Source organism: Gigantopelta aegis, chromosome 3 (genome assembly GCF_016097555.1).
Source record: "Gigantopelta aegis isolate Gae_Host chromosome 3, Gae_host_genome, whole genome shotgun sequence".
NCBI lineage: Eukaryota > Metazoa > Mollusca > Gastropoda > Neomphalida > Peltospiridae > Gigantopelta > Gigantopelta aegis.
The window spans coordinates 77905667-77920966 of record NC_054701.1 but is presented as its reverse complement, the minus strand read 5'-3'; the positions used below and the strand labels follow the sequence as shown (position 1 = coordinate 77920966).

The 15300-nt window shown below is 34.4% G+C and overlaps 1 protein-coding gene across 1 annotated transcript in view; it reads left to right on the top strand.

The window, feature by feature from the left end:
• Positions 1 to 921: 921 nt before the first annotated feature.
• LOC121368856 (E3 ubiquitin-protein ligase RNF123-like) overlaps positions 922 to 15300 on the top strand; it is a 44186-nt gene continuing 29807 nt past the window's right edge. The window contains exons 1-12 of the mRNA XM_041493605.1: positions 922 to 1077; positions 5018 to 5096; positions 5620 to 5702; positions 7282 to 7385; positions 8288 to 8342; positions 9742 to 9827; positions 10168 to 10254; positions 10440 to 10507; positions 11323 to 11448; positions 12407 to 12524; positions 13043 to 13171; positions 14355 to 14477. Of these exons, the coding sequence (XP_041349539.1) occupies positions 993 to 1077; positions 5018 to 5096; positions 5620 to 5702; positions 7282 to 7385; positions 8288 to 8342; positions 9742 to 9827; positions 10168 to 10254; positions 10440 to 10507; positions 11323 to 11448; positions 12407 to 12524; positions 13043 to 13171; positions 14355 to 14477 (1143 nt within the window). The 5' untranslated portion in view covers positions 922 to 992. The remainder of the gene's footprint in view (positions 1078 to 5017; positions 5097 to 5619; positions 5703 to 7281; positions 7386 to 8287; positions 8343 to 9741; positions 9828 to 10167; positions 10255 to 10439; positions 10508 to 11322; positions 11449 to 12406; positions 12525 to 13042; positions 13172 to 14354; positions 14478 to 15300) is intronic.

Below are 15300 nucleotides of genomic sequence, written 5' to 3'. Positions count from 1 at the left end.
ACTGCAACCCCTGCAATTAGCCACGACAATCAGCAATGCCGTGGAGATTGCCGTGGAGTTTTTAATTCTCTACGACACTTTTTTTGCCTGGGACTATATTATTGTTTTCAGTGGCATGTTTTTTTGCCGTGGACATTTTCTTCATTGCAGGGGTTGAACTGGTGTGACAAAGGTCGTGGTATGTACTATTCTGTCTGTGGGATGGTGCATATAAAAACAAATCCCTTGCTGCTAATTGAAAAGAGTCGCCTAATGAAGTGGCGACACCTGGTTTTCTCTCTCAATATCTGTGTGGTCATTAACCATATGTCCGACGCCATATAACTGTAAATAAAAGGTGTTGAGTGCGTCGTTAAATAAAGCATTTTCTTCCATCATGTCCTCTCTTCACCATATGTCAATATAACCATATGCTCGACATCAAATAGTCGTAGTTTAAAACGAGCTGAGGTGTTAAATAAAGATTATTTTCCCTTTCGTTAAAGAACGTGCGGGTATTCGTTACTGGTTGCCTAGTAAATATCTTCAGCTCATGTCATGGTGGACAAAATGAAAATAAGATGATATTTTCTAAAAATATAATTCTTATTTTAGAAATGACATAATTTTGTTATCTTTTAAAATATAAAATAACGTCAAGGTATGATTATATCTATATGACAATAAATCATTTATTTTTTGCGAATGCACACTAGTAGGCCTACTTAAAAATAAAAATTGGTTTGTTCTTAAGCGTCTGCCTTTTTTTTTATATATAAAAAAAACATTGAACGTTTATACACTAGACATGCACACTGTAAAATCAAAACAAAACAAAATCAAAATAATTATAATAAATATGATTTTAATTAACTAAATAACAACAAATTTGCTGCGGTACCATTATGATGGCGGCTTCCTGCAACAGACAAAGCAGAAAATTGTAAACAAACAATTTTGATGTACAGTTAAAAAAAAAAACCAAATGCATCTTTAGTTTCTAGTAGCAAACTATGTCTGAAGGAAAGAAAAGTCGTGGGTTTAGTCAAGTTGTGTCACGACGTGATGAACATGAAAGGGACCTGTACCATATTCAAGGTGGTGTGTTGTTGTTTTTCACGGTTTCTAGACGTTTCGTACCCAAACCCGTTCGTACCATACCGTTTCGTAACCACTAGCATACCAGTTCGTAACCAATTAAATAATGTCATACATTACACCTAACATTAATATTTTTTTTAAATACACAATTATAATGTTATATTACAAACATATTGTAACATTTAGCAGAAAATTTGTTGTAATAATCACTCAGTATCTTTTATAAGCATTAAATGAGCAATTATGTGCTGTGCATCACTGAAGCATGCCGTTTTGTAACCAAAAAGCATACCTTTTCATAACCAAAAAGCATACCTTTTCATAGCCAAAGAGCAATTCTTTTGTCATGAACCCATTTAAAGCCGCACACCCTAGTTCCATCCAGTGAAAATAAATTATAATTTGGTTAATCTACAAACCTGTAACACACTTAGATCACGTTTTTATCAAATGGTGTGAAAAAGCAGGTTTTATATCGATAAATACCATGGGAATCCCCATGTCCCAATTGCTTGAAATAATTTTGAAAGTTTGTATTCTGATGTCACCGGTAGATGTCGCTCGAAGCACAACAATGCCTACGTCACGACAAATTTCACAGACTTGGGGTGCGTTCTTTTCACCTCTTCTGGACATGTTCCAACTGTTCTGTCCTGGTTGTACCCCCTCTCCAGATATCGTAAGACGTAGCAAAATTATTGGTTTTAACAGTTTGTAACGTTTTGTATTGAGATACTTACTTGTCTGAACTTTATTGTTACTGAAAATGTTCACGAACTGTGAAGAAAAATCTCACAAATGAACAACAACAAATCGGATGTTGATTGTGCGAACCGTGCACGAGAAAACAAACCGAACCAAAATGATAACGGTCACGTGGTATATCAACGTCTGTGACATTGAAATGGAAATATCCCGTCTAAAAATAGATTAGACCTTGTCTGCTCAACGGTTTTTTCTCAAACGTGCGTCCGTTTTTCAGAAATACGAAAAATGCATTTTATGGTAGTACAAACACCAAGATTACCAAAAAACACTTCAGGTGAATGGAAATGTATATTCTAAATAATAAACGGTAAGTAAAGTGCAATTTTATTTGTGAAAAAATGGGTTTAATAGCGAAAAACAACGCCATAATGGTTAACAACTAGCCGTAACTAGGGTGTGTCCCTTTAATATTTGATTGTATTAACCCGTGTAATAACGGTATGCAAATTTCATGTCATATGCAAATTTAAAAGTTCATAATGCTACTTCCACCTGTCAATAATTGAAGGACTCTGTGCTAAATAGGGAATAAGTCACATTTTGAAAGTTTTGAGAAATATACCAACATATAAGTTTTTATTAATTTCACATTTACCTTTACCATAAATACAATTGTATGAATGTACTGGGTTTCAATATCTCTATATATAATTATATAATTATGTTAATATTACTATGTTTGTAAATATTATTATGTTTGTACATAAAATGTTTTTTGTTATGTAAAAAGAAAAATGTTATGTGTTTGAAATATATCAACAAATAAGCTGACTTCGCTTGACATGATTCTTCGTGACAATTTCTAATTGCTAATTATTAAAATGCAGTTGGCTTGGATTTTTGTTGTTTTGTTTTTCATTAAATAACATGTACAAATGTGGGTACGAACTGGTATGCCGATGTTCCTCTGGTTATGAACTGGAATGCCTTTGGGTACGAACTGGTATGCTTTTGGGTACGAACCGGTATGGTATGAAACGGTATGGTTACGAAACGACCTGATACCTTTTTCACGATTCACTTTGGACAGCAGTGTCCAACTTAATCCATTGTTCATTATGATTAACTTTTTAATGTGAATGAATTTATTTAATGAAAAAATTGGTTAAAATTGCAAGGAATATTTACAAAACATAGTTACGACTCAAAACGAAAGGATTCTTTCCAACCTAACCTGAACTATTCGTCAGCACATTCTCAGCTGACAGCTGTGCATAGTTGGCATTAAGCGTGTTAGGGGCCATTCAAACATTACGTAATGCTCGAGGGGGTGGTGGGTGGGAAAGAGTTTGACCGTTACCCCTCTATATCAAAGGCTTTAAAGACTAACCCTAACCCTATCTCTAAAACTACCCTAACCATTGAAGGTGACCAGTTATAATGTCCCCACGTCATAACTTCCCAGCGTCAAATCTTCCCTGCATACGAAGGACCGTACCATCCCCGCGTACGAAGGACCATAACATTTTAAATAATACCCCAATGTGCTTTCAAGGTTAAAAATGGTTTTAAAAAAACCCCAGAACTCACATAAACACACAAATTACAACTGTTTTAATGCAGTTTTTACAGAACTATTTTGGCAAAATATGTTCGCTTATCCCATTTGAGGGATTGGTTCTTGATGTTCCCTGTAAAATAAAGAAATAACAATCATATTATTATTTTATCAAATATATCAATCGATACACAGCTAAGTTTACGAGATGCCAGGACATTCCGCATTTTATATGCAACCATTTTCATTAGAAATGGCATAATGGCGAAAGAGTTGTCGGTGTTGGGCACGGGGAAAAAAATGTTGGAAGAAAAATATTGATGTATAGGCCTAATGGCATTCAGGGATTGAATAGGGTTGAAATGACATTGAATTTGATTCCACTTCTCTCAAATAATTATTGTGTATGCGTTGTGTAGTCTGTGTTAAGTGTGACCGGGGATGTTTTGGTAGGAACCAGGGACGTTTTCACACGGGGACAATATGACCCCGGGACAATATGACTGGTAACCCCATTGAAAGGGGGGTACGGGTCGAACTGATGCCGGTTGGTGTAGGTCCAAATGTTATGTAGCATTACAGGGGGTGGGTGGGTGTAGTTAACAGCATTATGTAACACACTTTTTAAAACATTTACTAAAATCTCCTTTTTTTTATAAACGCTCTATCACGGTCACAGGTGACAATGTTTAATGTAGCTAGACGTATACACACAATAAGGATTATAAATCGAGTTGAAATCCGTATAAGATCCCAAATCACAAACCAGTGTGTTAAAATTATATTAGGGCCTATATCCATCGCATGACTTATTTGTGATTGGAATAATTTCAGATTGATTTGACGTAAGAATAAAAATAAAAGTGTTTTGAATATAACCCCCAAAATATACTGTTTTTGTGTGTGCAATTTAGAAAACAGTCAGCTCAAAAATAAACAATTTGTGGTAAATTCCATAGTATGAAAAAAGACATTCCCTGTGCGAAGGATTTTTGATGCTTGTTGAACTTGCTGTTAACAAATTTACTCTCATTGGAACACTGTCAGCCCCCAACCTGACAATAATGTTTGGAAAACAATGTCCATGACTGTATGTGCATGTACAATGCATACATGTACTTGAGTATCAATAATATATGTTATCTAAGTTTTGTTCATAGACTTTCTATTTTTGTATTTAATAAAGTTCTCTTATTATCCCATAACTTACCCATGATGTCCATGTCATAAACCCATGTGATAATTTAGTGTATTAACCCGGTTAATAATGGTATGCAAATTTGCTACGTCTCTAGGTAATGTGTTGCTGTTGATGGGTCATTTGTACAAGCCAACAAGACCTACAGGTATATCTGAGCTTAACATTTTCAAAGATTTGGTTAAAATGTTTGACATCAAACTAATTTGTGCTAACCGTGATGACGTCATATTACCGATGGCAGCAACTTTAGTATTATGGTTTACAAATTTTTTAATTAAAATGATATTTTAGAAGTGTTATAGGATAAATAGAATTCGCTAGTTGTGTTTTTCAATATGTAAAATATCAACTTCAGCTAGTTAATCAGTATTTGTCGGTATTAATACTAATTAACATAGCCTCAGTTAATATTTTCCATATTAAAAAATACTCCTAATGAATCCTCTATTTAAATTGTTGTATTTTGATAGATCCCTACACCACGAGCCTGCTGCAACATGTCTTCTCAGAAAGAGAAATGGCTGCTGAGGCCAGTGCGTCAGGAGCAGAGTAAGACAATTTCAGTCTTAAATAATAACTTCATAATAAAAAGTGAAATTGACACCAGACAAAAAATATTTTGCAAAATTGTAGTTAAATATCAGGAGGTGACATTATATGCATTAAAATTGCTTTTTGGTTAAAGAGGAAAAAGTTGTAGCCAAATATCAAAGAGATAAATTACATGTGGCATCATTTCCAATAAAAGCTATTTAAATTTTATTTAAAAATCCTGTTCATTAAAATTGCTCTTTGTTAAAAAGGAAAAAGGACTAAGAGTTGGCACTCTCGAAAAAAAAAAGCTGTGGTTTGAAGTGTGATAAGGTGTTGTTAAACAAACATTTCTTTCCTTTATTTTATAAATTTAATTAATTCAAAAGAATGTTATTCTTCATGTCACTGAGATTTGAAAGTACAAATTAATTAATTTCCAAATTTTGACAACTTTGTTAAAATTAGAAAGTCTATCTGACATTGTGGATGTAATGTTAGAGGAATGATGTATTTACATGTTTTGTATATTATTCATCAGAAAAGCTCTCGGGCTGCACAATCTTCAAAGCCATATTGAGAAATCACTGGAGGAAGTTTCCACTCAACATCAAGCATGCTCTGGTAAATATATATGCACACACACATCACAAGCTTTCTGCCAGAATAATAATTTGAGGGTACATAATAAAAACAAAATGGATCATAAGTGCCTCTGCTAGGTTTGAATGTTTAGAAATAGGACACTGCATTTGATGTGCTTTGACAAATTTTAAATAGCAGTTCTCTTTATACCATCTATCTAAAAACTATATATATATTCATTAATTTCTCTGTACCCTCTGGCAGATACCTCGCGTGAGTAAACCTAGTTTTTGTGATATATGCATGTATAAAATTTCAAGTTATTTGCAACAATCATTAGTAGACTATATTAAGTCTTTATGTGTTGAGTGCAAATGATACAAAAATTAGTCCATTTTCCATTCATTAACTCTTTCCCATCCAGGTCTCTGAAATTAGAAAATGTACACAACACAAACAAGTGTCACAATAACCGGACAATAAACACTGATTTTTATTACAACCATTGGGGAGAACAGTGAGATTTGTGGTATTTTAAGAGTATGTAAGAAATAATATATTGGACTTGTGACTTATAATACCATTTATCTTGTAAATCTTGATTTTTGCTTGTTCAATATGTTTTCAAGCAACTTGTAAGATAAATTTTCATTCATTCATTTCGACTTATTTTCGTGCTTATATCCAATTAAGGTTCAAACACGCTGTCCTGGGCACACATCTCAGCTATCTGGACTGTCTGTCCAGGACAGTGGGTTAGCTGTTAGTTAGTTAGTGGTTAGTGAAAGAGAAGAGGGTGTAGTGGCCGTACACCTACCCACTAAGCCTTTAAGAATTCGCTCTGGGTTGGAGCCGGTACCGGGCTGCGAACCCTGTACCTACCAGCCTGTAGTCCGATGGCTTAACCACTGCGCCACCAAGGCTGGTTTAAGATAAATGCCATTTAGTCAGTGTTCTATACCTCATCCATTGCTGACATATATTACTCAAAATTCTTTAAAGTAAATCACACAAAAAGATCGACAATTGGCACATTCAAGTTGTCAAAACACATGATTACTTTCTTTTCATTACATTCATTGCAATCGATTCATCCAGTAATAGCCACAGAAGCCATTAGCCGACAAAGAGACGAAATGACAGCTTTTGTTTGATCTCATAATCTCATGACTGTCATTTATTTTCATATGGTATAGACAAAAAATATAATCTGCAAAGTTGTCCTGTTAAAAGTAGTTTGTGTACATCGATATTCTGGGACGGCAATCAAATTTGCCCCAAAAAGAGCTTACGGAAATTAACAATGTTGAATCGTGTTGACGGAAAATCGGCGCCATTTTTAATTCTTTAAGTCAACACGTGTTTACAATTTTTGACATTCATCTTTTATTATGGGAGGGTGGGGCTAGATTCTTCAAAAAAGTGAGTTTCGTTTTTTTCAAGGTTACTTTTTTTTTAACGGTCCCGGCATAGAAATTTACGGGGTCGGTGTGGGGTCCGAATGGGGCCTAGGGGAAACACTGAATGGTATCTTAAGAGCCACTCTTACTATTGTACCATGTGTAGGCCCATACTGAGGTCATATTAAACATTCCTGTTTTTCATTATATTGTTGCAGATAACCAGACGTCTACAGACATGGGTCGTATTGGACCAAGTGAAGTTGTGTTTGACATTCTGTCCAATGTTGGTACCCTCATTGTTGAGCCTGACAGACTTGGGGTGAGTTGCAGGAATTATATGTCTTAGAAGGCTCCATTGAAAACAAATAATAATGAACAACAAAATAAACTGCAAATATTAATTTGGTTTTCTTTAATATATATAAAATTATTTAGGTTAAATTCCATTATTTTACTATCTATTAAAATTATCAATGTCTTGTGAACATTTTAGACCCATTTTCACAGTCTATTTACCGAATTAATTATACAAAGAACAAAAAAAAAAATTTTTTTTATAAACTTTTGCATTTCTTTTGTTGTTCAGTATATTAACATATTTTTAAACCCAGTTATTGTATTTAAAAATCTAACTGAAGGCTTGCAGTGTTTGTACCAAAAAGAAATGTTTGTGTATGGCGCTATGGAATTGAATGTAACCACAGTCAACAGGGGGTATGGGGGGCCTCCCCAGAAATCTTTTTTGGTTAACTTTAGGGTTAGGGTTAAACAAAAATCATACAGTAATGATAAGAGTAATTAATTTAGTCAAAAGGTTAACTTTAAAAAACCCAAATCTGCCAAAAACTTTAGGTATGGCGCCATACCTGTTTTACCCTCTGGCAGAAACCCTGGCTTATTATTCATAGTTTTGATAAACTGACAGTTCCCCCTTTTTATCTGGGTCACACTATTTCACATTTTTTTCCTATAGACAGTTGTCATACACTATGTCCAGATTTATTTTGTCTTTCACTGACTTTGTTAAAAACACAGAAAGTGAAACATTAATTACCTGCCTGTGGAATGTATTTGGCATTTTCTGCTTCATCTTTATAATAATTATGGTGGTAATAAACAAATTTAGTGCAGGTTTATAATTATTAGGATCAATCAATCGTCAAATGTTTGACTGTCGATTTATGCATGTTTTTCTTATTTATGTTTTCTTGTCGTTTTCAGCTTTCCAGTCACAGTAACTTCAGTACCATGAGAGCTAACAGTTGTGTGTTTAAAGGTGTGGATGGGAGAAGTAAATTGTAGTTCATCCCCATTTTACTTTGATGATGCAAACACATGGTCTGAGCTTTCTTTTATTATGTCAGGCTATGGTTTTGAATGCCAAAAATATGAAAACCCCCATTAAATACTGTCAGATTCTGTTATCTTTATATTCATATATTTTTTTATTATGTGCATACTGTCTTGATTATTGATTTTTTGAAGATTCAGAAGAAAGGAAGGAAATGTTTTATTTAACGAACCACTCAACACATTTTATTTATGGTTATATGTTTAAGGACCACACATATATTGATGGAGGAAACCCACTGCCACCATGCAATGAACTACTCTTTCCGATTAGCAGCAAGGGATCTTTTATATGCACCATCCCATAGACAGGATAGCACATACTATGGCCTTTGATGTACCAGCAGTCGTTTTGCACTGGCTGGAGCGAAAAATAGCCCAATGATTGAAGTTCACAAAATGCCAAATGTTTGAAATTCTTTAAAGTTACCCTTGGGATGAATCTAACTCATTAGTAGACTGCTTGCTTGAGGTGCAGTTATTTATAAGATCAATCTTCCTCAGACCCACTTAGTTTTCGCTGTCTCAACCGTTACTCCATAACTTGTATATCAAAGGTCTTGGTATGTGCTGTTCTGTCTATGAAAATCCATGCACAATGTAAGTCTATGAGACTGTAGTTTGTTTTTCCTCTTGCTATTTAGTATCCAAACTGCCATGCTGGGAGTATTTTTAACTTTGCTTTCAAATTCCCCATGCCATTTGGCAGTATGTTGATGAAAATATTGAGTTAATTATGTATAGCAGTATACAGACATTTTTCCACTGCCTTAACTTCACTTTGATAAAGGTCTTCAGGGGTGTCACTATACACCTACCTCATGATACGATACATAACCCACAATATGATACGTATCCCAATATATAACTGACAATATGATGCATATCACAAAACCTGATTCACAGTGTTTTCCCCTAAAAACAAAAAGTTGAAACATGGATGAAATGATTTTAAAATAGGAATAAACATGATAAAAGTGACACACTGATTAAACATAGTTAAATGTAAAAACATATCAAAGATATATTGGCATAAGCAGGCACATATTCTGTCCACTTCACTGCTTTCTCTTAAAGGAAATAACTTCCCAATAAGTACATCTCAGTATGAATTGGTTGTGCTAAATCAGTACAGGATTAAAATTTGAATCAATACACAAGCAAGGGTATTCTGTATTATATCATCAGCAGTAGTATTAAGATACATCAATGTATCGTCGTATCGTGACACCCCTAATAGTTAATTATCTACAACATAAATAAGTTGTGGTGATAACATTAGTCTTCTTATTTTAGAATACAGTATTTTGCACTTTGATTTTCAGGAAAATGGATCTATGAGCTGATGTTGGGTTCTAAGGGAGTTATGCAGCTTGGCTGGTGCACTCTTCATTGCAAATTTTCACAAGAAGTAAGTTAAATCACTTGTTGTTTATTTCAGGGTGGGATTTAACTCGGTCGTTTTGAGTGTTTGCCTCAGGTGATTGGGTCATAAGATCAAACTCTTGCTGGTATATACTGTTCCATCTGTGAAAAAGTGCATATAAAAGATGTATTGCTGCTGATGGTAAAACTTTGCCGTTCCTCCAAAGACTAAGTGCCAGAATTACTAAATTATGTTTAACATCCATTAGCTGATGATTGATTAGTCAATGTGTGCTAGTGGAGTCTGATTAGCCATAAGCTGACACTTTTAATGTAAATGGTGTCTCTACTAGAATGACGATGACAAACTGTTATTGTTTTTACAGGAAGGAGTGGGTGATACGCCAGATTCATATGCTTATGATGGAAGCCGACTTCGAAAATGGAATGTGAAAACACAGAAGTATGGAGAGGTGTGTATATTTGCTATTTATTAGTACATGGTTAGAAGCGTTTAATAAAGAAGAGAAATATAAAATTAATGTATTTTGAAAACTACTGAAAAGATCAAATCTGATATCTTGTAAACTACACTTTACCATTCCTATTATTAAAGTCATCTCATCTAGTTATGAATAATTTTTAAATTTATTTTTAGCCGTGGTTAACTGGAGATGTAATCAGCTGTGCAATTGACTGTGATAACGGAACCATAACGTTTTACAGGTATTAGCTCTTTACATTTTTGGAATAGTAACTCCATGTTAATGCAGGGGTGGGACGTAGCCCAGTGGTACAGTGCTCACTTGATGCACGGTCGGTGTGAGATCAATCCCCGTCGGTGGCCCCATTGTGCTTTTCTCGTTCCAGCCAGTGCACCACGACTGGTATATCAAAGGCCATGGTATGTACTACCCTGTCTGTGGGATGGTGCATATAAAAGATCCCTTGCTGCTAATCGAAAAGAGTAGCCCATGAAGTGGCGACAGCGGGTTTCCTCTCTTAATATCTGTATGGTCCTTAACCATATGTCTGACGCCATATAACCGTAAATAAAATGTGTTGAGTGCGTGCGTTGTTAAATAAAACATTTCTTTCTTTTTCTTTCTATGTTAATGCTTTTCATGTTATGTTATATTAGTTTCATGTTCAGAGTATAACCTATACAATAATAATTTGTTTGTGTCATGCATTAACCTAATCTCTCGCCTATTATGCATTCCTCTCGGCTATCTCGACAGACAACATGGTTAGAATTTTCCATTGTGTAAAAGGTATCTAGTTCTGATCACATGAATTGTACTTCTAAATAAATGTGTTTGTGAAATCTGAACATGTTTTCCTTCAACTTTATATCTTTTAACAATTTTTTATATTCTCTAAGATTATAAAACTTAGTGCAATCATAAATTATATATTGTTTAGATTAAATGGATGGTAGATAAGAGGTTAAAGATATTTTTTAGTCATGATTGTGATCTATGGTATGAAAAAATATATATATATATATGTGGACTTTTAGTTTTCTTCTTCTTTTTCAGAAATGGAAATAACATGGGTGAGGCATTTTCCTCAGTAAAGCTGGGTCCGAACTGTGCCTATTTTCCTGCTGTCAGTTTATCGGTGACAGAAAACCTGCGAGCAAACTTCGGTTCAACACCTCTCAGATATCCTTTTGATAGCTATATACTAAATGTATCACCCATATGGGTAGTGAGATGCAGGTGGATATATTTTCTATTTTTCTCTAGGGACGATGTCATGACATTAGTTTGGTGATGTCATCGGTTTCCTCGACTGTCAAGTCTCTCATTGATGAGATTTTACAAGCAACATTGAATGTTTAGATAAATAAATTTAAAATAAAGCTAAATTCTTTGTAGTTCATTCACTTCCTACTAGAAACATCAGATCATTACGAATGTGACCTCTCTTGCTTACATTTGATTTGTGTACCTAAAGATAGCTTTTGAAATTATTGCTTTTCTTTCATGACATCATCTGTTTCCTCAGACTTTCAAGTCTTGTATATTACCATATATAATTTGTGTCATGTAAGAAGTTTAAAGTTTTAAGTTTCTAAACTATTTACACTATGGGTAATAAATACCACTCGATACTCAGAATTATGGATTATCTGTCCCTCGTGAAATTAATGTTATCAGTCACTCACTAAAACTCATGACTGATAACATTAATTTCACTCGGGACATAATCCGTAATTCCTCGTAACTCATAAGTTATTGTCTATATAACCAGCCTTGTTGGTGTAGTGGTTAAGCCTTCAGTTTTATGGGTGATAGGTATTTGGTTCATGTCCCTTAATGGAGACCTCTGATGCAACTATACAGGGCTTAAATTTAAGAATTTGTTATTTACGACAATTTTGAAAAGTTGTAGTGACATTACTTTGTTTTTATTTATTAACAATTGTGGTTATAGTTGTGAGCTGGTTTTTCTACTGTTTATTAACATTTAAATGCTTCTTATTCACAACTGACAAGAAAAATATACACTTAAAGTTTGTTATTTTGTTTGCATGATTAATAAAGATTTAAATATTTTTAAATTGGGTATTGCTTTTTCATCTAGAATTTTTATCAGCTGTGTCCTTAACTGTAATACATATCCTGTTGAAGGTTACCACCCCCTGCAGGATCCACCCAAACTAGACTTGGTCAAGGCCCAACTGCTATTTAACTACTTGGAGAAGTTGCTGCCAGTAATGATAGAAGATGATAAGGTTGAAAAATATTTATTTTTAAAGATTTTTAATACCGTTTAACCGTTTATCTCATTTTTGACTCATTGTAACCTGTTTTCCGCTATAGTTTATCAAAAAGCATTGTGCATGCTGTCTCATATGTAAAATACATCATTACAAAATATCTATTTTGTTAATTGACAAAGAGTGTCCTTTTATGTGTTAGCATGAAAAATAAGAATTAAAACCATTTTCATAGATTCAAGATATTGTCAAAATTAATTTTTGTTTGCATTTGTTTCTGCTTTTATTTACAATACATACATTTAAATTATGTTTTAAAAGTTCTAATTTAAACAGAAGTAACAATGAGTAAGCACTTATTAATATAACATATAGACTTCAAGGTTTCTGTTATTGTTAACATTGATAATCTCTGCCATAAGATTTACTACCAATAATATTTTTTATTCAGAATTATTGAAGGGGCTAGAGCCTCCCCACCCAGTCCCCCTTGCTCCACCATGTCTGATAATATTAAATGATATGTGTTACAGGTGGATGGTGCTGAATTCATTGCTGGGAAAGCAGAAGACCTATTACCTCCCCTGACGGAACACCGGACACGACGATGCACTGCCATGCTTGTAGCTGCCCACATATTTGAGAACCTTGGTCCATTATTGGTGTGTATGCTAGTTTTCTTTTCACTCTTATTCTAACACCGCCTGAGATGCTAACCGTATATTACCATGTATTAGCCGACTTTTGAAGTCTAGAAATACTTTCCAAAAGAAGACGGTCGGCTTATACATAGAGGCAACAAATTGGTGATATGTTGTTACAGCTTGAATTGTTTATTTTCCTGTTATGATTTATCGGTGCTAAATTAGTTTTAGATGGCATAGTGATTGTGATTACCCAGTATGTAATAATTAAAGTGTGAAAAAATATAATTTAATGAAAAAGAAAAGTACAAGCCTATTTGTTGACAGTATTATTGAAATCAATACAAGGTACCACTGGACAAAAAATTACTTCGGCTTATACATGAGGCCGATGATTTTGTACTTGGTATTTAGGGTCAAACTAAGAGGTAGGCTTATCCAAGAAGTCGGCTAATACACGGCAATATACGGTAGGTTGTAGGATCAAACCTCCTTGGTGGACCCATTGGGCTTTTTAATACCATCCCAGCCAGTGTCCCACGACTGGTATATCAAAAGCCTAGGTATGTGCTGCCCTATCTGGGAAAGTGCATATATGACATTTGACACCCGCGACATTAACCACTCGGCCAACCAGGTCTTCCACAAAAACAGAAACCCCAATTAACCATAGTTAAGAAAGCATGCTGGCAGACACTGTTCGAAACTAATGTAACAGTTTGTATCAATATACAGCAATTTGTATAAAAAATCCCTTGCTGCTAACATGAAAATGCTATGGGTTTTCTTTGATGACTGTCAGAATTACCAAATGTTTGACATCCAATAGCTGATGATTAATTAATAAATGTGCTCTAGTGGTGTTATTAAACAATGCAAACTTTCATTCATTTATAACAGGGGCGAGACGTAGCCCAGTGGCTATTTCTCACTCCAGCCAGTGCACCACGACTGGTTCATCAAAGGCCATGGTATGTGCTATCCTGTCTATGGGATAGTGCATATAAAAGATCCCTTGCTGCTAATCGAAAAGAGTAACCCATGAAGTGGCGACAGCGGGTTTCCTCTCAATATCTGTGTGGTCCATGTCCAATGCCATATAACTGTAAATAAAATGTGTTGAGTGCATCATTAAATAAACCATTTTCCTTCCTATCTTCGTAAAAAGCACTTAGTAACACCTTTTGTTTTTCTTTTGCAGAAAAGTGCCTACGTTGTTGAAGCCTGTTTACTGAAGTTCCTATTGAAGATCTGTGATTGCGACCAACAGTTAGATGAACCGTACATTGCTAAGATACTTGACATACTTTGGGCTCTTCTACAGGTAAAACATTTCATTTTCTTTTCAACTTAGCCTGATAGGCAGAAATGCAATTGGTTTAGATGTCTGTTTAAGTATTCATGAAAAGAAAAAAAGGTTTTTTGCATTCTCAGTTATATTTTTTTATAATGATTTAATGCATGTACCCAGGACATATTATAAATCTACAAATTAGGTCTAATATTAAAAAAATGTTTGTAATTAAAATTTCACTTTAAAAAAAATACACGACCACATAGGAAATAAATTATCTACACATCTAGATCAATCGCTTAATATCCACTATGCCAGTATTTAACTCAGTCGGTTAAATGCTTGTGTCGCAGCATCAAACCACCTCGGTGGATCCATTCAACTGATTGTGATTTTTTTCGTTACAACCAGTGGACCACAACTGGTCAAAGGTCATGGTATGTGCTTCCTGTATGTGGAAAAGTGCATATAAAAGATCCCATAAAATGGAAAAATATAGTGAGTTTCATCTGATGACTAAGTGTCAGAATTATCAAATGTTTGATATCCAATAGCCGATGATTAATTAATCAATGTGCTCTAGTGGTGTTGTTAAACAAACAAACTGTAACTATGCCACAGATATATGTACCTTTGAACATATACATATCAATATTATACTACAAAAGAGAGATTTATCGAAGGTGTTCTCTAATGAAATTATCTCATAGATAAGATCAGGGTGTGCACTTTACGGTCGCCCGATCGCCCATGGCGAGTCAAAATAACATCAGGCAAGTCAAAATTTTATCACGCTTCGCCCGCTTGGCAACCAAAAAAATTCTGCATATGTATCAAAATGCAAATAACTAAT